Source organism: Panthera tigris, chromosome E2, assembly GCF_018350195.1.
Source record: "Panthera tigris isolate Pti1 chromosome E2, P.tigris_Pti1_mat1.1, whole genome shotgun sequence".
Taxonomy (NCBI): domain Eukaryota; kingdom Metazoa; phylum Chordata; class Mammalia; order Carnivora; family Felidae; genus Panthera; species Panthera tigris.
The window spans coordinates 59540685-59562963 of NC_056674.1; the positions used below are offsets into that span (position 1 = coordinate 59540685).

The following is a 22279-nucleotide window of genomic DNA, read 5'->3' on the forward strand; positions in this document are numbered from 1 at the left end:
AGGCACGCCCGCCAGCGGCCTGTGGAAGGCGGGAAAGGGCAGGAAGGGGGCTGCCCCGCGGGGGGCAGGTTCAGGGAGGAGACCGGTCTGCGGGCGCGCCCCACCACCCCCGAGCGGGCCCTGCGCTGGCCGGCACGGTCACTGCCACCACCAGGGCGGCGTGGCCTGCTCCTCCCGCCCCCGCGCCCGCTGCTGGTGGCCGGCCCTCGGCGCTCGCCCGTGAGCGCTGAGCCGCTGGTGCGTCCCGTGCACTCAGCTGAACGCCCCCGTCCTCTCCGGCCGACCCTGCCCGTGTGCCCCATTCGCCACGTCCAAAGAAAGCCCACCCGGTATAATGTAGCCTGACAGAAATACCGCCCTCACCGCCCGGGCGAGCAGCGTGTGAGACCCGGCCCTCACGCCAGACAGCAGGCCGCTGACCCTGACACAGATGCCTTTTCGCGAGTTCTAACCGAAACCGGTCTCGATCTGCATTTTCTTCTTTCCACCTTTTCCCCTGGTGCATGTAAACTGTTTGTTAACACAGTGCAATCATTTGTGCATTGACGAAAAGGGAATGTCGACTATGTTCTGATTCTTCTCACTGACGAAGCAGCTAAAAATGTTACCTCGCCATTTTATCTTTTAGCTGGAAAAAATAGCTTGGTTACTTACGAAATGAAAATTCAATACTTTTCTTTAATGAATGTAACAGTTTGAGTCCTACCACTATTCTGTATTTCGCTCTCTGAAAGCAAGGGCCGCTGTCCAGGTTTGAAAACATTTTGCTCCTTTTAGTAATAAACATCATCGTTTGACAACTGTGGGTTCTCTGCATCGTCTCCTCACAAACCACGGTCTTTACCACGGCGTCCTTCTCGTGCCCAAACTCTGGGATGGATAAACGCAAATCCCGCTCGGGGCGGAGCTCTGGCGGGAGAGCGCTGTGGGCAGGGGCGGAACGTGGCCCCACCTCCCCCAGCGCCCCCCCCCGCCCCCCCCCGCCCCCCCCGCCGACCAGGGGCCTCACGGCATAGTTTTGTTCCACCTGTTTTGATTTTCTTAACCTTCAACATCCACGCTTCTTGTGGGGCGCTTCCCCGGCCTTTCTTTCCGACTGGAGTTTCCCCCACCCCCGATCCCCCAACACACACACCTGGGCCTTCCCAGGCCCGCCCCCGCACTCAGGCACAGGGCTCCTGAGCTCCACACCCCAGCTCAGGTCCGGTCCAGAGGACGAGGACAGGCCCCGGCCCCACACCCGCTCGACACCAGCAAACCAGGCCCAGCACCGGCTGCGCCCGCGGCGCTCCCCACGCGCCGATGGCTTATATCCTTGGCCCCTGGCTGTGCTGGTTGGTGCCTCGGCTGCCCACGGGACACCGTGGTCACACCGCCGGTGGGTGACCAGACCCAGCTGGAACCCGGCACTGCTAAAGCTCTCTCCCAAGACAGCAACGAAGGTGCCTGTGGCCTACGACTCGGGAGCTCCCTGGGCCAAGTAAGACAACACTGGTCTCTGGTGACCAAAGGCCTGCACACAGCTTGCTTCCCGCTTTAAAACATCCAGGAAAAGAGCAGTTACTAGAAAGCCCCTTCGGTGCTCATGCAACTTAGCAGTGGACAGACGAATCTCACGCTCCCTCGAGCCGAAGCCAACCACCCCCTCCCCCGTGCTAGGGAGCGGCTGCCCTCTCTGCAGCCCCCGCTCAACACCGTGTCACCACCTCCTCACCCCAACACACTTGGGGGGGCTGGTTCCCAAGTGTGACCTCATTTGTGTGACACACAAATGCTGTGACACACCTGCTCTGAACCTGAGCTCGAGCCTCACCTCCCCCGGGGGGCTGCCCGAGGGTCCCTCTAGCCCCAAGGGACGGCCCTGCGGACATCATCTGTCACCGGCAGGGCCTGGCCAGCCTCTGGCCCTTCAATGAACCTGTCAGCCAGCCACTGACTCCTCGCCTGTACGACTTGGTTTACAAACAAACAAAAAGCAAAACAGAACAAAAAACCCACAAGATGTTAAACTACAATAAATACCACTACTGCGCCTTTTAGAAACAAACAGAAAGCGCTTTGAATGATGAGGATTTCCGGGCTTAATCGGTGCTTTCCTTGGTTTTTGTTCAATTCGACCTAAGGCCAGAAACCTCCCACCTCTGACCAACTACCCTCTGGCAGCAGGACCCAGAGCCCCGCCACCGCTCCTGGGACTTGGGGACAACTACTCACTCAAACCCCCACTGACCCCACTCACGCAGCTCTGCCAAGTGGGGAGGGGGGGGGCGCGTGGCCAGCTGACGCAGCCTAAGAGAAGGGGGTGGGTGGTGCGGGGCTTACCAACAGCTCAGCCCACCGAGGAGCAGACGACACAGGTGTACGATCGCGGGGCCCTCGCTGACCCGGATACAGCCGTTTCCAGCTGTTCCGGCTCCAGCACCACCGGCAAGGGAGGCCCCGAGCTTCAGACTGGCCACTCGTGCCCGTGGTGGCCCTCAGGGGTCCAGAACATCCAGCTGGGCACACCAGTCACCAACAGAGAGCTGGGGTGTGCTGGTCCCGCTCCTGGGGGGCTCTCGCGGCCCTAGAACGCATTCTTTGCCTCTCCTGCTGCTCAACATCTAAGGTGTGCCTTACCTGGTGTCTCCATCACAGCAAGGAGGCAGCAGAGGCGAGAGCAGCTGTTCACCCGTGTGAACTCGAACCGAGCTTCTAGCAACAAGCCTACGGACACGACAGCGAAACAGACCTGTCTGTACAAGGAGTTTCCTCTTCGGGGAAATCTGTTGGATTCAAAAACATCCTCTTCCCTCACACCTGCCGTGTCACCTCAACCAGGAGGATGAGACACCGGCCTCTGAAACAGAAACCTGAGGCAGAGCCGGCAAGCCCTTCCGACAACCTCCTCCTAACGCAGCCTCCGGGAGAGCAGCAGCTGCACGGTGGGGGCCGGAGGGCACGTCGCAGGAGCGGGCAGCGTGGGCCCCGGGAGGACCCGGGAGGTCCGCGCACCAGCCGTGGTGTTCCGCCAGCCCTACCTGAGAATCTTCCGGCTAGATTCCACCCAGAGTATCCAAGGAAGGCCCAGACTGCCCCGGCAGCCAAGAGGGGTGCCACCGATACGCCACCCGAGCCAGAGTGCCAGCTTTTCTAGCAAACCCAGCCCCCGTTGGCCAAGGGGTGCCGTGCTGCCCGACAGCCACACTGGCCTCTCTCCGATGGCCGGGGCTCCGGGGGGCACCCCCCAGAGGCAGGCTTCCCATTTCTGAGCTGCTGGTGAGAGCACACCCCTGCGGGTCCTGCTACAGAGCGGCGTGCAAGTCCGACGAGAGTGGTCGCACCGGGCACCGTGAGGAGGCGAGGTGGGGCGAGGGGCTGCTGCTGGGGCACGTCAGCCCTCCTCCTTCCGCGAAAGCCTTCCTAGGACGGGCCCTGCTCTGCCACCCGGGGCATTCCCACACTGGTCTGTGAGCGTCCCAGCAATGAACAGGAGGGCCTGGTCCAGGACACAAATGGGATGCTGATGCTGTTACTACACACTAAAATACTACCTTCTCATTGCTGCAAGTATTGAAGATAAAAAAATGCACCAAGTGTGAATTCAAAGCCTAACATCTGACCCCAATTATACCAATGAAACCTGGTCTCTGGCCATCACCCTGGAGCAGGCCCCAGACGGCGTGCGAGCAGTCCGCAGGCCTCCCCCGCGACGGACTCCGGCTCCAGAGGCGCTGGATGGTGACACCGCGTCCAGACAGCGGGGTCCCTCCCTCTGGCTTCCCCTCCTCCGGTCACTTTGCCGAGGACAACCTGGGGGCTGACCGGGAAAGGAGCAGGGGTGGCCCCACCATCTCTCCCCAGGAAACGCTAACGGAGCGGCTCTGAGTCGGGTCCGTGGGCTCACAGACCCCCGAGGAAAGCCGGTGGCACGACAGCCACAGAGCCGACAGGAGCTTTACTTCAGAGTCGGGCAGAGACACGAAGCGTGGAAAGGTGGCCGGTGGGCTGCGACCGAGAACTCCCGGAAATCACAGCGGGGGCCTCCGGCCTGACGACGCACCGCCACGCGGGAAACCCCCGGCTCCTTGTCCGGCGGAAGGGAGATCGCCCGCAAAGCATAAGGCGCCTTCTCTGCCTCGTATTCACAGCGCCACCGGCAGCGCAGGGACCTCGCCCTCCACGACACCGCCCCTGCCGCAGCTCTGCTCTATGTCGTCACGGCCCACGCCAACACTGCGGAAGGAGCCACACCACGCAGGTTGCCCGGCAGCGCGGGGGGCACTCCCCGTCTTCAGACGGCAATGGCCTGGGCGTGGGGCCCAGCGTCATCCAGGGCGAGCCGGGCAGGTGCCACCGAGGGTCGTGGGCTCTTCCGTGGGGAAGAGGGGGAGGCAGGCGGGGCGGGCAGGCAGCCGCAGAGGCCACAGCTCACTGGCTGACGGGGTGAGCAGCGGAGTTACAGAAACCATGTCGCGAGTGCGCTCTTCACTCAATCAAAGAAAGCAACCCGGAGCGGCCCAAACGTACTCAAAATACAAATGTTCTCGCAAAAACTTAGGCTCGCCTTGAGAGGACGTCTACGAAGTAAAGCCACGCTTTAATAGAACTTTACTGAAGCATGAAAGTCTCTCGTTACCAGCAAAAATCGGGGCTTTGGGAGCAAAGCGACCCCGGAGCTCTAGGTCCGGCAGGGGGTACTTGGCTCCGGAGCTGCTCTGCCGTGGGTCTCCTGCCGCCCGGCGCCGGCATGCGCACCACACTCACCCCCAGCCTCCCCGCCGCTGTCGCCACTGTCCTCGTCGTCACTTCCGCCCTCGGCGTCCTCGTCGCTGTCTTCTTCTGACTCCGTCTCCTCCAGCCACTCCTGAGCTCCTTTAAATCAAAAGCGAACGTTCAAAACGTCAGTGCAGGGAGTTTCCAGCCTCTCATCAAGAAGCGCACCCTGGGGCGCCTGGGGGGCTCAGTCGGTCGAGCATCCGACTTTGGCTCAGGTCATGATCTCACGCTCGTGAGTTTAAGCCCCGCATCAGGCTCTGTGCTGACAGCTAGTAGCCTGGAGCCTGCTTCGGATTCTGTGTCTCTTTGCCCCTCCCCTGCTCACGCTATTTCTGTCTCAAAAACAAAATAAACATTAAAAAAAAAATTTTTTTTTTTTTTTTAATAATCATGCTGTCAAAGTCAGCCTATGCCCCAGTACCTCTGGACACCGGAAGGAAACGCGTTGTTTTCTCCAGTTCTGAGCAGAGGCGAGGGGAGACGGCGGAGAGCAGAGGTGAGGGGAGGCTGACTGAGAGCAGAGGCGAGGGGAGACAACGGAGAGCAGAGGCGAGGGGAGACGGCGGAGAGCAGAGGCGAGGGGAGGCTGACGGAGAGCAGAGGCGAGGGGAGACGACGGAGAGCAGAGGCGAGGGGAGACGACGGAGAGCAGAGGCGAGGGGAGACGACGGAGAGCAGAGGCGAGGGGAGGCTGAGAGCAGAGGCGAGAGGGGGACGAAGGAGAGCAGAGGCGAGAGGGGGACGAAGGAGAGCAGAGGCGAGGGGAGAGGACGGAGAGCAGAGGCGAGGGGAGAGGACGGAGAGCAGAGGCGAGGGGAGAGGACGGAGAGCAGAGGCGAGGGGAGAGGACGGAGAGCAGAGGCGAGGGGAGAGGACGGAGAGCAGAGGCGAGGGGAGAGGACGGAGAGCAGAGGCGAGAGGGGGACGAAGGAGAGCAGAGGCGAGGGGAGAGGACGGAGAGCAGAGGCGAGGGGAGAGGACGGAGAGCAGAGGCGAGAGGGGGACGAAGGAGAGCAGAGGCGAAGGGAGAGAACGGAGAGCAGAGGCGAGGGGAGAGGACGGAGAGCAGAGGCGAGGGGAGAGGACGGAGAGCAGAGGCGAGGGGAGAGGACGGAGAGCAGAGGCGAGGGGAGAGGACGGAGAGCAGAGGCGAGGGGAGAGGACGGAGAGCAGAGGCGAGGGGAGAGGACGGAGAGCAGAGGCGAGGGGAGACTGACTGAGAGCAGAGGTGAGGGAGGACGACGGAGAGGGGAGAGGAGGGGACGGAGAGCAGAGGCAAAGGTACGAGACCCACCCCCCGGTCTCACCCTGCAGCCCCTGCTCTAACCTAGCCTCTCTGGAAAACTAAGGAACCTCGCAGGGCCACGCAGCGCCTCTCTCTAAAAGCGTGGACTCAAGTTCTGTTCAATGTCCAGTGGCCAAGAAAGGAGTGGTGGCTGGCATCCAGCAGCCACCTGTGTACAACGTGGACGCGAGGGACTCAGCAGTGCGGGTCAGAGCAGAGGCGGCCTGGAGGTTCCCCCGGAAGGTGTCCCCCAGACGCCTGGTCTGCCCTCACGTGTTCACAGAGGCTGCGGGCATTGGACGAGGAGGCTCTGTGAGATCGGTTTTGCTACGATGCACCCCCGAGAAGCACCGGGACGGGCCTGAGCCCCCCCCTGCCCCCGCGCAAAGCAAGCAGCCACCCCCTCAGCTCCCAGAGCAGGGGCGGACGTACGCAGGAGGGGGCGCCTCGCCGTGACCAGGGCCCACCCTCCGGGAGTGGCCACGGGTGAGGGCACGTGGGTCTTGCTCACTGCAGGCTCCGTGGCACAGGGCAGATCTGGGTGGGCCCTCGTGGACAGATGGCACAGAGCCGCTTTCATGGGGCTCCCGCCCCAACCTGCAGAGCATCTTCTCTCCACCCCAGCTCACCTGGGTCCACCTCCACCAGGGCCGTCCACTCCTGCATCTTGTGGAGATCCAGGCAGTACAGGTCACTGAGGGTGACCTGGCGGTCACCTGCCTCAAACATGCCCCCGTACAGGTAGAGCCGCCCGTGCTTCACGGCCAGCATGGCGTTGGAGCGGGGACTGGGCTCCACCACGGGGCCACCGGCTTCGTCAGGGCTGTCCTCCTCCTCGGACTGTGGCTGTCCCGCCGGGACCGGGGCGGCAAGAACCTGTTTAATGGTGACCACGGTCCCGTCCTCTGCGACCACCTCTCTGACCACCTCCAGGGGCTCCTGGGCACCGGCCCCCCCGCGCTCCTGCTTGTCAGCACCTTCGGGCTCTGCTTTCCTGCCCCTCCTCCGTTTCTTCTTCTCTGACTTAGGTCCCTGTCGGAAAAAGCGAGGCCGTGCACTTCAGGGGCGGCCGGTGGTGAGCGGGCAGCGTCCTCGAGCGACGTGGGGTGCGAGGGCGACTGGGCCACGTGGCGAAAGCCCCCTGCCCTAATCTGCCCGTTCAGGCTGCGGGCACAGAGTCTCTACCTGGTGGGACCCCTCAGGGCAAAGGGCGGGGGGGGGGCCACGAGTCCAGACCCCAGCCGCACGTCTGCCTGATCCCCAGCAGAGGCGCCAAAGCTCTCCAACCAGGGAGGGGTCTCTGGCCGGGTGGGCCACCTCCTGAGGCCTCAAGGCCCCCGGCGCCAACAACTCCTCTAGACCTGAAGTCCCAGGGGGACCCCAGTGCCGGACGGCCTGCCCCTGCCCACAATGACGGCAAAGACACTGAGAGCTCCCGGGGAGCCCCACAGAGGGACAGGGAGGTGGGGCGGTGGGGAGCACAACAGGGCTGCGTGTCTGACGTACGACCGCCCTGGCACGTGCTCGGGAGCACGGCTCTACCTTCAGCTGCCCCGCAAACCAGCGGTTCCTGGTGGCGTCATAGAAGTGCAGGTCATTGAGGAAGTCCCCCTCCAGGCTCTCCTCCTCTTCCTGGTCACACACGCCCCCAAACAGCAGCGTCTGATGATTCGGGGTCACAGCCACCGAAAAGCCAGACCTCGGGGTGGGCTTGGCTCCCGCAGGGTTAATACGCGTCCATCCCCACTTGCCTGTCGGAGAGGGGACATGGGGAAGCGAGCTCTGGCCACGGGCACCCCCAGTGTCCCCCGGCCTCCGGTGACCGGCACACAAGTGGAAACACAGGACTGCAGGCAAGAGCTCACCGAGTTTACGGATTTTGATCCCTCTGCAGAAACCCGACACAGTTCAACGCGCCCCAGAGGTTGACCCTTCCCCTGAAGGTCCCGCGCGGTGTCCCCAGGGCCCCGCTGACGCCACCTCCGCCGAGCGCTTCCCAGCTGTGGCGCACGGGGCGCGTGCCAGGAGACCCTCACGCCGTGCCCTCCCCGCAGTGAGGACCGCTGTCCCAGGGCCGCTGCTCAGAGCCGCAGACGCCCCAGCTCTCCCCAGCAGACCTCCACACCGCGCTCCTCTCTCGGGACCTGCCAGATTCACACGGTAAAACCCTCAGAACGTGACCTAGTGTGAAGCGTGGGGGAACGTCCTCCCACCGCGTCTAGAGAAAGGAACGGCAATTTTTCCTACGGTGAACGTTTAAGAAAAGCTTAACAGAAGCGACAAATGGCCATGGTGTGCCAACGGTTGTTCCTCGGCACACAGCCCGGGGATCGGGGGGCACCCACTGCTGGGCCACAAGATCAACCCGTTACGGCCAGCATTTTACTGCTTGAAGGAAAGAGAGGAGGAAAACCTCCCGAGGGCCCTGCACGCAGTCAGAGAAGATACTTTCCTGGGTTGCAGGACACGGGCCCAAGCGTGTGTCAGCCCACCGGGCCCATCCGGGCCCAACGCCAGATGCAGGGGCTGAGCAGCGGGGTCCCGCCGCCGGGAACACAGTAGGTTCCGGCTCCAGTTCACTCAGGTAAACCGGGCAAGTTACTTCTCAGCACCAGACCTCGGTTCCCCGCTGGGGAAAAGGCAGGCGCCCTCCTCGGTCACCGCAGGGTGGTGTGGCTGGCCTCCTGAGAAGTGCCCGGCTTAGCGGAGGCTCGGGTCACGCGGAGCGGTCCCATCCTTCCACAGTGGACGGCGGCCTCACAGGGAGGGGAGGCCCTGCTGCAGGGCCCGGAGCAGCCCGGGCACCAGACCCGATCTTCTGTGTCGAGCCCAGCCCGCTCGTCCCAAGACTCACAAACAGGCCACTGCCTCACTTTCTCACTCTCCCGGACCCGTGAAACCCTTCCCAAAGCCCACACCCTAGCAGCCGCGTGCTCTCGGGCGAGCACAAGGCAACGACTGGCTCCCGCCCTCCCAAGCAGGGGGGCTCCTGGCTCGACACCAGCTCCTGGCTTGTGCTTTTAGCTCAGGGCGTCCCAACCACCCCAGAGGGTGAATATTCCGGCTGTCCCTGCTGTACAGACGGTCACCGAGGGTTACTCACAGAACGCCTGGTCTGCCCGCTCAGGCGAGGACACACCCACATCCCAGCCCAGTGTGCAGGGGCCTGTCGCCACCCTCTCTTCCCCATCCCCCAGCCACAGGGCAGGCAAGGCTTTTGGGCAGGACCCGCAGACCACTGGCCGCCGGGACCCACCCACCACCCAGCGTACGCACCTTCCCTTCCATCCACAGGCTGCAGCAGGAACATGTCGGAATGCTGCGTGCCTCTGTCCACGTCCTTCTTGACTCTCTGCAGAAGGAAGCGGGAGTCTTGTAAGAACTGGCCAGGCGCCACCCACAATGCCCCACACGGTCCCCTCAGGCTTGTGGTCTCGCTCCTCGCTGGGAGGCCGGGCGGGGCAGGGGAGGGCTCGGGAGGCTTCCTTTGGAGCAGCTTCAAAGAAAGTATGAACCACGACCAGATCAATTCTGACCTCACTGAGCAGACAGAATAAAAAATGTTGGTATCAGTTATCAACTGTTCAGAATAGATTTTAAATTAAAAAAACCCACCGTCCTAAAGACTGCCATCATGCCAGGAACATTCCAGCACTCTGTTGCCGGCGAGTCCACGGCCTCTGCAGCGAGCCTGGTCTAGGTGGGGGGGTTGTGCCGGAGCCCATGGGGACTGCTCCCGAGGCCGTAACAAAGCCATCTTCCATCGGCAACCCCCACATCCCCGACCCCCTCATCTTCCAATTTGTGTGCTCAGGCTTCACTGCAAGAACCGAATTAATGCTCTAAGCAGAAGCCAGCCGGCCCCGGACTCTCTGCGGCGGTGCCCTGCGGGGCTCACACGGCACCTGCACCCACCTACAGGCTACAGTGTCTGGAAAACTGGGCAGCAAAATGGCTTTCCTGGGGGGAGGACTTGGTAATGTTAATTTCATCTTTGTATCTACCCTTTAACTCCCTATTTCTAACAAATTTGAATTTCAGGTGAGTTTTACATTTACAGACAAATTGAGTGCCCACTTTCCCTACTAATAACGCCCTCCGTGTGTTACATCTGCCGCTAATTAAGGATGAAATGCTGATTAAGCCCTATTAATGGAAGTCCACAGTGTATTAAGATCTCCTCAGTTTCCCCCAGGGTCCCTTCTCTGTTCCAAGGCCCCGTGTCACATGTGGTCGTCACGAGCCCATAGGCCCCGCCCTCTGATGACCTTCAGCGGCTGTGAGGTGCAGGTCAGCTGTCTCTCTACGGACACTCGTCTGACCTTCTCTCACGACTGGACATGGGCTTCCGGGTTGTGGCCCCTTCTCACCCATCAAACCGGGGGTGCATGCTGTCACTGTGACTTATCACTGCTGCTGACCTTGGCCACAGGGCTGTCAGGTCACCGCCTCCCACCCCCGCCCAGCTCTCCACAGTCCTCCCTGGAAGGACATCACTCTGCACAGTCCCACGTACGGTGGGGAGTCATACTCCAGACCTCAAGGGCAGAGTGGCTACGCAATTTATGTGGAACTCTGCACAGGGACTTGTCCCTTTTCCCCGATCTATTTATGCTTTCGATCATTTGCATCTAAACGTACAGACTCACGGACTCTGACGTTATACTGTGAGCTATAATCCAATCCACTTTACTCGGTTGCTGGAACCTGGTTCCAGCCTTGGCCATCGGAAACCCTTCCAGCGGCTCCTGTGTCCCTCTGACGCACCCCATCGGTGAGGGTCTCCCATAAGCGCCTCCTCCGGTTGGACAAAATGCTCCAGCCTTGCCCTGTACACCCCCAGCCCCAGACTCAGCCACTTCCCCAAGGAGCCCCGGGTCCCGTCCCCAGAGGTGGGGTCAGAAGCCAAGATCTGGGCACCGGCAGTGCTCGCGGCCGCCGGGCGCCTTTACCTCCGGGCCCTCCCGGCAGACAGAACCTGGAGACACACACACGCGCTTCTTTTCCTCTCAGCCACGGGCATGTGTTCACTGGAGACAGAGAGCTAGTTTCCTTCTGGAAAACAAAGCCCATGATCCCGCTGTCCCGGGACTGGACATGTGCCCTGGATATCCTAAGGCCAGGGAGGCTCCGTATGAGCCACATTGTGGGGAGCAGCCTGAATCTCGAGAAATGAAAACTAGGGGATATCTCAGGTCATGATCTCACAGTTTGCAGGATCGAGCCCCGCGTCAGGTTCTATGCTGACAGCACGGAGCCTGCCTGGGATTCTCTCTTTCCCCCTCTCCCTGCCCCTCCCCCACTCGTGCTCAGTCTCAAAAACAAATAAAGATGATTATTTTTTTAAATCACAATGAGACCCCACACATCCACCAGCAGGGCCAAGAACAAAAAACTCTGGTGGGATCAGGTGCTGGCAAGGGTGTGGGGCAACCACTGCGGGAAGGGGTGTGACACTGCACCCTGGGACCCAAGCAGAACCACTCCTGGGTCCCTGCCTGAGAAATGAGAACGTAGAGCCACACGGTGACCTGCATGAGAATGCGCATGGCAGCTTGGTTCAGAACGGTCAGAAACTAAAAACAGCCCTGGGTCTGCAAAAAGAAGTTAGAGAAACCACCCGGGGTGTCCTAGTGGAAAACTGCTGGGCGCCAAGAAGCGAAAGCAGCTAAAACATGCAACGGGGACGGATCTCGAAAGCAGGCTGAAGCGATGCCTGTGCTTTTCTCTAAAACACGCCCAGAAATATGGGTGCAGAGCAGCACAGATGTGAACGACCACAGAAGCAGGGACAGCAGAGCAAGGACTCCAGAAGAATCCAGGTGGGGGTACAGTAAGTGCTCGCTGACTCTTAAGTCACATCGCAGAAAATTTCAAAATACGAAGGCTAAGAAAGAGCCTGCAGTGAGACACGACCTTATCCCTCTCGGGCTCGCTGACGCGTACAGGCTGGAGCGGTGCCGCCTGGAGGCTGCAGCCGCTGCGAGTGGCCCCTGCGTGGACAACACACCCCAGAGCCAGCAGGAGCCACCCTGGTGTAGGGCACCCAGACAGGTGTGCAAGAACATTTACTTCCGCGTGTCTGCATGGCTGGAAGAAGTGGCCTGCTCTACACATGAGCCCCCCATAGCACTTGGGGTCTGTGGTTAGGAATCAAGACCCCCCCCCCCCCCAACGCGGCTCATCCCAATACGGAATTATTCACACTCCCACGTTTTCAGGGCATATGGGTTAGAACATAATATGGCTGCAAAAATCTTGATACGTTCACGGGGGAGATTGATACACACCCATTTCTACTCTAATAAAAAGTGTTTCTATTGAGCCAATTGTGTTTCTATTGAGCCAAAAAGTGTTTCTATTGAGCCAAAAAGTGTTTCTATTGAGCCAAACAGGATTGGAAGTTTTCATTCTCGGTGACAGTGAAAAGGACAATACAACAGAGTACGTCTATTTCCATCCACACCGCATCTTACCTGCTTCGAGTAGCCCCCGTAGATGACAATGCTGCCCTGGGGAGTGACAGACATCTGGCAGCCCGATCTGGGTGTGGGCCCAGTCCCCGAAGGGCACAGTCTACTCCACGTGAACGTGTCCAGGTCAAAGGCGTACACGTCATTGTAGTAGATGTAATCTCTGGTTATAACATGGTGACACAAAAAGGCAGTAACATTAAAATATGACCTGATCAACTTTGAGGTAAACTTTGTACCATCTGAAACAAGTTCCCAGTTGAAAGTTGAAATCCACATGAAAGGGCTGGAGGCAGATGTGAGTTTGTATCTGGAAACTAGAGATAACGCTAGCTTACAGAAATTCATTAATTTGTCTGGATCTGAAAGCCTTTCTAATACTCCCTTACACAGTTTACAAAACCACAGTCTCACAAATAATTGCATCAGGTTACCATGCGTATAAGCTTAAGCTCATGAATTAGAGATTCAAGTGAATCCTCAGAACGGAGATTCCTGCAGCTGGGTCAGGGCCGTGAAGAGACCCCGAGCCGGGCAGGGAGCCGAGCCGGGCCGAGCTGAGCGTTGCGGAGACTGACAAGCCAGAGGCATGGCCCTGGCACCCCACAGCGGGACAGCGGCAAGGGGGCACGCGGCCCTGGGACTTAAGTTGCAAAGGACTCAAATGCAGAGGGCCTCGAGAAGGGGCCCCGTGCGTGGGGCGGCAGCAGCCCGGCCCGAGGCGAGGGGGGAATGCCGCCTCCTGGTACCATTTCACGGACAGCCAGGGCAAAGCCAAGGGGCCTCGGGTCAGAATCACACGGGAAGAGGAAGAGGGGCTCCCCAGGTACTCAAAACAGACAGCCAAGCTTCAGGTGGGAAATTCTACCACAGTCTGAGCAGTTTTGTCTCTCCTACTAGAGCTAACCCAAGTCCGGCCCCCTGCAGCCAGCACACGGAAGGGCCAGCACAAGGCCGGTTTGCTGCGCCGCTCACTCGAACGCTGCGCACAGCGTGGGACACGGGACCAGTCACCTGCAGGGTGGCCTCCCTGACTGGCACCCAGAGATGCGCCTTCTGTAGGATGGCTTTTCGTACATGAACTGAGGAACTTGGAGGTGTTCAGTTCTAAGAAGACTTCGTTATATTCTCCCGTCTCCTCGGATTTCACACTGCAGGTGTGCAGTAAAAAAATTCTATCCCGCACATAAATATCAACCGTTATTTGGTTTTAAAAAGCCCTAATAACTTGTTTAATATGGAAGGTTTCTTTACTTGTATCTCCTCTGTCCTGTGTGTTTGAAGACTTCATAATTTTAAGCAAGATTAACAGGTAATACTTTGAGAACAGTTCTCATTTTGGAAAAGCTGCAAATCACAACCATCGTACAACTTGATCCACTTTATAACCCGTGCCTGCTTCAGCGGCACATACACCGTAACCTATGAGTTCCAAGGAGCAAGGCCTGTGTTGGTCTCCCCAACCGTTTTGGGGCTGTTTAAAGAAAAAAAGTGTGAAGTCTAAATAATAGGTAACAATCCCTTAGGAATAAACTTTTAAAAACAGCCGGGGCTTCCTCATCCAAAATGGCTATAATCAACCGAACACCTGCAGGGCGGGAAGCGGCCCCCTGGAAATGAGTGATCTTTCGTGGAGGCCACAACCCACTGGGCATTCGTTCACCTGGTTTCCTCATCCGGGACGTGGGACCACGACCTGCCTGCCAACAGTATGGTCTTTGAGACACACTATTAAAGGGCGATTACACCCGAGTTTCACCTTTAACAACACAGAATCATCCCTGTTTAACTTCAACTGTGCTTTCAAAATCCTCTCCTAAAGCATGTAGGAACTGATGTCCCCTTGTCAATTAATAAAATACCTTTCTTCACAAAGAAAACCTGCAACTTTAATTGAGCCAAATCTACACCACAACGCCTCAACTAAGACCAGGGTGAGAGGGGTATGAAAAACAACAAGACTCGGCCTAACTCACCTCCCCCTTTGTATCCATGTACAGCAACTTCTTTAGGAGCCAGGAATTATCAGAAAAAAACTGTGCAAATGGACCCACAATGTGACGAAACTGTTAGCGGTGCCATGACAACTAACAAACTGATGATTTCTTAAAGGATTAGGAGAGGGAAGCGGAAAACACAGCCAGAGAGACACCCCTATCCACCCTCCTCCACGTGGGGTCCACTCAGAGGAGTGGCCTTCACCAGGCATGACAACAGCCCAGACGTCGACACAACACGGTACCGTATTAGGGTGGTGACAGGCACACTAGCCTGTCACCACGCGTCTTGTTTCTCGGGACCGAACTAAGGACGTTCCAGAGGCTACCATGTGGACGACAGGCTCTCCACCATCAGGGAACCCGCTGGCCCGACCTGGAGGGCATACACGTGGGATACAGGAACGTGGCAGCTCGTAGCGATGCAGCCACGACACCGGGGCGCGCTGCAGGCCCCTCTTTAGACACCACTGCGGAACGCAGGCTCTCGCTGTGGGCTCCCCCGGCCAGCCCCGTCACCATCACCTGCGAATTTGCACACCCTGTCCCAGGCCTACTGAGTCAGCCACCAGAGGGGGGGGCTCGGAAATCAGAGTTTTAACAAGCCCCCCCCGGGCATTCTGTACCAGGCTGAGAGTCCTGTGGCAGATAGGTCTGGCCGTATCATTTGCAGGGCACGGCGTAAAATAAAAACACAGAGCCCCTGGTTCAGTAACTACTGAGAATTTCAAGGCTGCCTCGGCTGCATATCCACGAAGCTGGCTGTGGTTTTGGGGGACGGGCAACATTTTCCAGGAGTATTCAGAATGGTTCTTCCCACAAAAAACCCAGTCCTTTCTGCTTCAGGAAACAGAGAGGTCCTCCTATCGGTACCAACCTTGTACTCTCATGGAAGCCACCGAAAAGTATTAACTGTCTCTTCCAGGCTACCATCCGATGTCCACTCCGACCTGAAGGGCCTCCTGTTGCCCTAAAATGGGAAAAAAAAAAAAAAAAAACAGAGAGCACTTTTTACACCAACTTGTGTTTCACAAGCACTTACTGAGTACAATTTAATTGGACCACAGGCTACCAAGGCCATCCCGAGTCCAGCTAGCTGCTGTAAATGTGGACAGCCAGGCCCCACGACCTTGGAGTAAGGATTTCTCAGAGACAGCAGGGACTTGGACACAGAAACCGGACTCCGTTAAGACAGCAAACCTCAGCTCTTCAAAATAAACCATTGTACAATCAAACAGCAAGTGGCAAAGGGGAGGCAGATTTCTGCAAACACGCACCTGACCAATGACTTGCGTCCAGAAAACAAAGAATTCTTACTATCTCAAGAGTAAAATAAACCCAATAAAATTATAGGCAAAAGACTGGGACAGAATATTGAAATAAAAACAGGAAAGAAAAGACACACGGATGGCCAATAAAAACAGAAAGAGACGGTGAGTACATCGCTCATCGGTCTTCGGTCAACAAGCCCAAAGCTCAGCGCGTCCCGTGCCGAACACCGCCAGCGGCCCTAAGCAAACGGCGGGACCGAAGCCGAGCAGGTGTAAGACAGCATGACCACGGGACTGTTCCTCACACCGTGAGACGCTCCTGGCACACAGCCCAGCAACGGAACACCAGATACTGACTCAGATGTGACAACACAAGGGCACAGAAAGGCGCACACACACACACACACACGTTTAGAGAAGTCTTATTCATCACTGTCAAAAAACCGGAAGCAGCGAAGAGATGCTTCAATGGGGGAAAAGAGTAAAAGTGCGGTACATTCTCATGATGAAGGAGTGTCGGCAACAAGCAGGATACACACGGTACGCACAGGTCTCGTAAACGTCACGCTCGACAGAAGCGGCATCAGAAGGGCACGTACTGTATGATTCTGCTTCTACGTAGGAGATTCTTAAACAGGCAAAATCAATCTACGGTGATGACAGTAGCTGCCTGGGGCCAAACATTACAAGGGGAATGACGGCAAGTGGGCAGGAGAGAACTTTCTGGAGTGAGGATCACCTTGTCTGTCCCGGGTGTGGTAGTGGTTACACGGGTGTGTGTATTAGCTGAAACTCCTCTAACCGTCCACCTAAAAGGCAGGCATTTTATTGAACATGATTCTATCTCATTAAAACTGATATAAAAAAAATATGTATCAATAAATAACCAATAGAAGGGACTTCTGAGTTCTGGCTTGGCATGCAAGGGACTTGGAAGTCACCAGTGTGTCCCAACAAGTAACCGGGAAAGTCAACAACTCTTCTTAGACCCCCACAAAGGGAGGGACGCAGGTCAAACTGGTGGCCCCCAAATTAGGGACAGACAGGTGCATACAGGAAGTCACACTTCCAGAAGCAGAGGCTCATGAACAGAAACTGCAGGAACCAGAGCTTGACAGGAAAGCCTGGACAAACTGCCAGAGGCTCAGGGCAGCAGCTCAGAGAGTGAACACCTCCAGCGCGACCCAGTGACAGGGCCCCCACGGTACTGTGAGATGTACTCCTAGGAGTTCGAGCGGGTTCCCACGGGAAACATCCCAGACACATCCCCTCGTGCTCCCGGCAAGGAAGGGGAGAAGGGACCACTGTGAAGTGTGCCTGAACGAGGCCTGCCTTCAGGGAAACCCAGCTAAGGGGAGCCCACCCTGTACCCTGCGGGAGTACAATCAGAGCCAAGTCGACCTGGAGGAAATCCAACTGGGCGTTTGCCCAAATGCAACTCCCTCTGGGCATGCCGGCCCGCCCAAGAAGCGGCGGGCCGGTGCAATGAACAGCAGCCCGGGCTCCACAAAGGACACAGACCTCATCACAGGGCTGGAGAGGGCCCCTTCCAGCGCCTCACTGCCACAGGCCTGACCTATGGACAGCAGTTTCTTCCAACTGGCCCATCATGTCCTGCTAGTGAGAAACACAAAGCACCCCAAAAGGCAAAAAGCACAGTCTGAAGGTTCCCAGGAAGCACCAGAAGCAGACAGGGGTGCCAGAATTACGAGACCAGGAATTTTCCAACTGTGATTAATGCGCTAAGGGCTGCAACGGCTGAAGTAGACAGCAAGCAGGATAGGCGGGCAAGGTCAGGAGCGAGACGGAAATCCTGAGAAAGAACCACAAAGAGAGATCAAACCAGCAACAGAAACAAAGGCCACCTAGCATGCCTCCAAGGGGCTCGCGAGCAGGCTGGACATGTTTAAGAGCCTGGAGCCACAGGACACGGCAACACAGAGCTCAAAAACCAAAGACCAAGGAGAAGTAAGCCTGGGGGAAAAAAAAAAACAACAAAAAACAGAACAGGATATCCGAGGACCGTGGGCCACTTATGCTACAAGGTGTAACAGAAGCACAGCGGCACTGCCAGAAAGAGAAGACAGAGGAATGGAAGAAAAACAGGAAACAATGAGAATTTCCCCAAACTAAACTCTGACATCAAACTACAGATGCAGGAAGGTCGGAGAACACTGAGCAGGACGGGTGCCAGGAAACGATACCTAGACACGTTGTTTTCAAGTTACAGAAAACCAAAGACAAAGGAAAAATCCTGGAAGAAGCCGCAGGACAGTACGCCTTACCTACCGAGAAACAAAGATAAGAATTACATCCAACTCCTGCTCAGAAACCGAGCCAGCAAGAAGAGTGGAGAGAAATATTCAAAGCAGGGAGAGAACTCTGTGCTCCGCAAAATCAGCCTTCAAAAGTAAAGGAGAAAGAAAATTTTCTCCAACGAACCAAACTTAAGGGACCTGGCCCAGCAGACCTGCCTCACAAGAAATGTTAAAGTCTTTTAGAGAAAAGAAAAAAAAAAAAAAAAAAAAAAAAAAAAAAAAAATATATATATATATATATATATATATATATATATATATATATATGGGTCAAAAACTCGAATCTACACGAAGGAAGGAAGACAAATGAAGAAACTAGTGAAGTCAAAATAAAAACATTTCATTTTTCTTATTCTTCACTGATCTAATGAGTAACAATTTGTTCACAATAGGAGCACTAATGTATTTGACTGTGTGTCCCTCACTACACACACACACACACGCACACACACGCACGTTCTCACGCATGAGTAGGTGTCAGTGAAATGAAAGACAGCAGTCATACAGGGAGGGGCTGACAGAAGGAATTAGGACTATTTTGCTATTTCAAGGTATCCACACTACTCACGAAGTGGTACAATGTTATCTGAAATTGGACTCAGATTAGCTGTCAATGCAAGCCACTACAAGTAGCAAAAAAAAACAACTGATGCCACGAAAGGAGAAAAACTGGGATCTTATAACATGCTCCATTAAAACTACAAAAAAACAACAAAAAAAGTCAAAGACAAACAGAAGAACAAGGAATAAGGGCAACAAATAGAAAATAGTAACAAATACAGTAGATATTAATCCAATATATCAATAATCATTTTTTTTTAATTTTTTTTTAAACTTTTTTTTATTTATTTTTGAGACAGAGAGAGACAGAGCATGAACAGGGGAGGGGCAGAGAGAGAGGGAGACACAGAATTGGAAGCAGGCTCCAGGCTCTGAGCCATCAGCCCAGAGCCTGACGCGGGGCTCGAACTCACGGACCTCGAGATCGTGACCTGAGCCGAAGTCGGCCGCCTAACCGACTGAGCCACCCAGGCGCCCCTCAATAATCATTTTCAACGTTAATGTTCTAAACACACCAATTAAATGACAGAGGTTGTCAGAGTAGATCAAAACACAAGACCCAGCTATGTGCTGTCCACAAGTAACCCACTTTAAACATAAAGACACCTGCAGATGAAAAGTAAACACAAGGAGAACTAATTAGCTTCGATTAGCTGACAACTAATCTAAGAAAAGTAGGAGTAACTACATTTCAGACAGAGCAGACTTCAAAACAAGGAAAGTCACCCGGGACTTAAATTGCCATTACATAAGCATAAAGGGGTCAGTTCTCTAACGAGGCATAACAGTTCTTAACATGTACACACCCGACAACAGAACATCAAACTACGTGAGGCAAAAATTAACAGAATTGCAAGGAGAAAAGAGACATCTGCTACCACAGTTAGAAAATTGAACGCCCCTGTCTCAAAACTGGACACAGCAGCAAAAACCCACAAGGACAGAGCCGAACTCAACAACACCATCAATCAACTGGATATAACGGCCATCTACAGACTACTTCATCCAACAAGGGGCAGAATACACATTCTTCTCAAGCTCACACAGAACACTCACCATGACAGACCATATTCTGGGCCAGAAAACACACCATTAACAAATTGAAAAGAACAGAAATCATACAATTTCTGCTTTTAGAGCACAGTGAGAATAAACTAGAAACCAGTAACAGAAAGAGAGCCAGGAGGGGCGCCCGGGTGGCTTAGTAGGTTAAGCGTCTGACTCTTGATTTCGCCTCAGGTCATGGTCTCACAGTCTCGTGAGTTCGAGCCCCACATCAGGCTCCACGCTGACAGTGCAAAGCCTGCTTAAGATTCTCCCTCTCTCTCTGCCTCTGCACCTCCCTGCCTCGTACTCTCGCTCAAAGTAAATAAACTTAAAAAAAAAAAAAGATAGATGGGAAATACAAAATACACAGATTAAACAACATATTTATAAATAACATGTGGGTCAAAGAAGAAATAAGGAGAAAATTTTAAATATTTTGAACCAAATGAAAATAAATATACAATTTATCAAAATTTGTGGGATACAGTGAAATGTATAGGATTGAATGCACATATTAGAAAAGAAGAAGGATTTAAAGCCAATAATCTAATTTTCCACCATAGGAAACTGGAAAAAAGAAGAGGAAACTAAACCCAAAACAGAAAAGAAGACATAATAAGAGAGCACAGCGGTACCTGGGTGGCTCAGTCAAACGTCCAACTTTTTTTTTTTTTTTTACCCTTAAAAAAAAAATGTTTATTTTTGAGAGAGCACAAGCGAGCATGCAGGAGTGAGGGAGGGACAGAGAGAGAGAGAGGGAGACAGAGGATCCAAAGCAGGCTCCACGCTGATAGCAGCGAGCCCAATGTGGGGCTCAAACTCACAAACGGCGAGGCTATGACCTGAACCAAAGTCAGACGGACGCTCAACCAACTGAACACCCTGGTACCCCAAACATCCAACTCTTGATTTCAGCTCAGGTCATGATCTCACGATTCGTGGGAATGAGCTCCATCCACATCCCAGGGTCCATGCTGACAGCAAGAAGCCTGCTTTAGACTCTCTCCCTCTCCCTGCTCGCTCGCTTTCTCTCTCTCTCTCAAAATAAATACATACTTAAAAAAGGGAATTAGAGCAGAAATTAATATTTTTGAAAATAGAGAAAAATCAACAAAACCAAAAGCTAGGTCTTTGAAAAGACTGATAAAACTGATACGCCTCTAGCCAAGCTAAGAAAAGAGGGAGAGAACACAAATTACTAATATCAGAAATGAAAGAGGGGACATCACTACAGATGCCACAGAAATTAAAAACATTAATAACAACAAAAAAAGCAATGCCACGAACAACTCCGTGCCCACAGATTTGATAACCTGGAAAAGGTGGACTAATTCCTTAAAAGACAGAATTTAGCAAACTCCACATTAGAAAGTAGACAATCTGAACAGGCCTGCATCTATTAAAGATATTAATAATCTTCCAAAACAGAAAGCACCAGGCCCAGAGGCATTCATTGGCGAATTCTACCAAATATTTAAGGAAAAAAATTGTACCAATCCTCTACAATCTCTTTCAAAACATAGCTTCTGTCCTCTATCCAGCACTACCCTACACCCAAACCAAAGACATCACGAAAAAAAGTCTACAGACCAGTATCTTTCAGGAACAGAGATGTAAAAACCCTCAATATTAACAAATCGAGTCAAAAAAAGTATGAAAGGAATTATATACCATGACCAAGTGGGATTTATCCCGGGTTTACAACAAGGCAAGTTCCACATTCTAAAATCAGTTAACATAAGCCATCATATCAAGAGACTAAGAAAGAAAAATCACAGGATCATACTGACAGAAGCAGAAAAGCTATTTGCCAAAATCTAACAACCATTCATGATAAACTCTCTCAGTAAACTAGGAACAGAGTGGAACTTTCTGAACTTGATAAAGGTCTACAAAAAACCTACGGCTAATATCCTACACAATAATGAGAAACTGAAAGCTTTTCTGCTAAGATCAGGTATAGAGCAAGATGTCCCCTCTCACCATTCTTTTCAACATTGCCGTAGAAGTCCTTGGTAATGCAACAAGGCAAGAAAAGGCAATAAAAGGTATAAACATTGGGAAGGAAGACAGAAAACTGTCTTTGTTTGCAATTGACATGATCTATGTAGAAAATCTGAAAGAACTGACAAGAAACTTCCTGGAACTAATAAGTGATTATAGCAAGGCCGTAGGCAGCAAGGTTAATACATAAAAGTCAACTGCTCTCCTAGATACCAGCAATGAACAAATGAAATTTGCAATTAGAAACAATACTACTTATATTAACATCCCAGAAATGAAATACTTAGCGTAAATATAACAATATATACAAGATCTATTTGGGGAAAACCACAGAACTATGATGGACAAAAATCAAACAACTAAATAAACAGAGGAACGTTCTGTGTTCATGGATAGAAAGACTCAGTATTTCAAGACGTCAGTTCTTGCCAACTTGATCAATGGTTTCAATGCAATCACAATCACAATGCCAGCAGCAAGGACAAACTAATTGCAAAGTTTATATGGAGAGAGATAAAAAGATGCAGACCAACCAACACGATATTTAAGAACAAAGTGGGAAGAC

General features: G+C 54.2%; 1 protein-coding gene across 3 annotated transcripts in view; it reads right to left on the reverse strand.

Annotated features, from left to right (window-relative positions):
• Nucleotides 1–2270: 2270 nt before the first annotated feature.
• Nucleotides 2271–22279, reverse strand: part of KLHDC4 (kelch domain containing 4) — a 50648-nt gene continuing 30639 nt past the window's right edge. For all 3 annotated transcript variants that reach the window (XM_042969649.1, XM_042969651.1, XM_042969650.1), the window contains 6 exons: nucleotides 15391–15483; nucleotides 12520–12679; nucleotides 9320–9395; nucleotides 7586–7794; nucleotides 6673–7075; nucleotides 2271–4854 (listed from right to left, as the gene is read on the reverse strand). In XM_042969649.1, the coding sequence (XP_042825583.1) occupies nucleotides 4661–4854; nucleotides 6673–7075; nucleotides 7586–7794; nucleotides 9320–9395; nucleotides 12520–12679; nucleotides 15391–15483 (1135 nt within the window). In that variant the 3' untranslated portion in view covers nucleotides 2271–4660. The remainder of the gene's footprint in view (nucleotides 4855–6672; nucleotides 7076–7585; nucleotides 7795–9319; nucleotides 9396–12519; nucleotides 12680–15390; nucleotides 15484–22279) is intronic.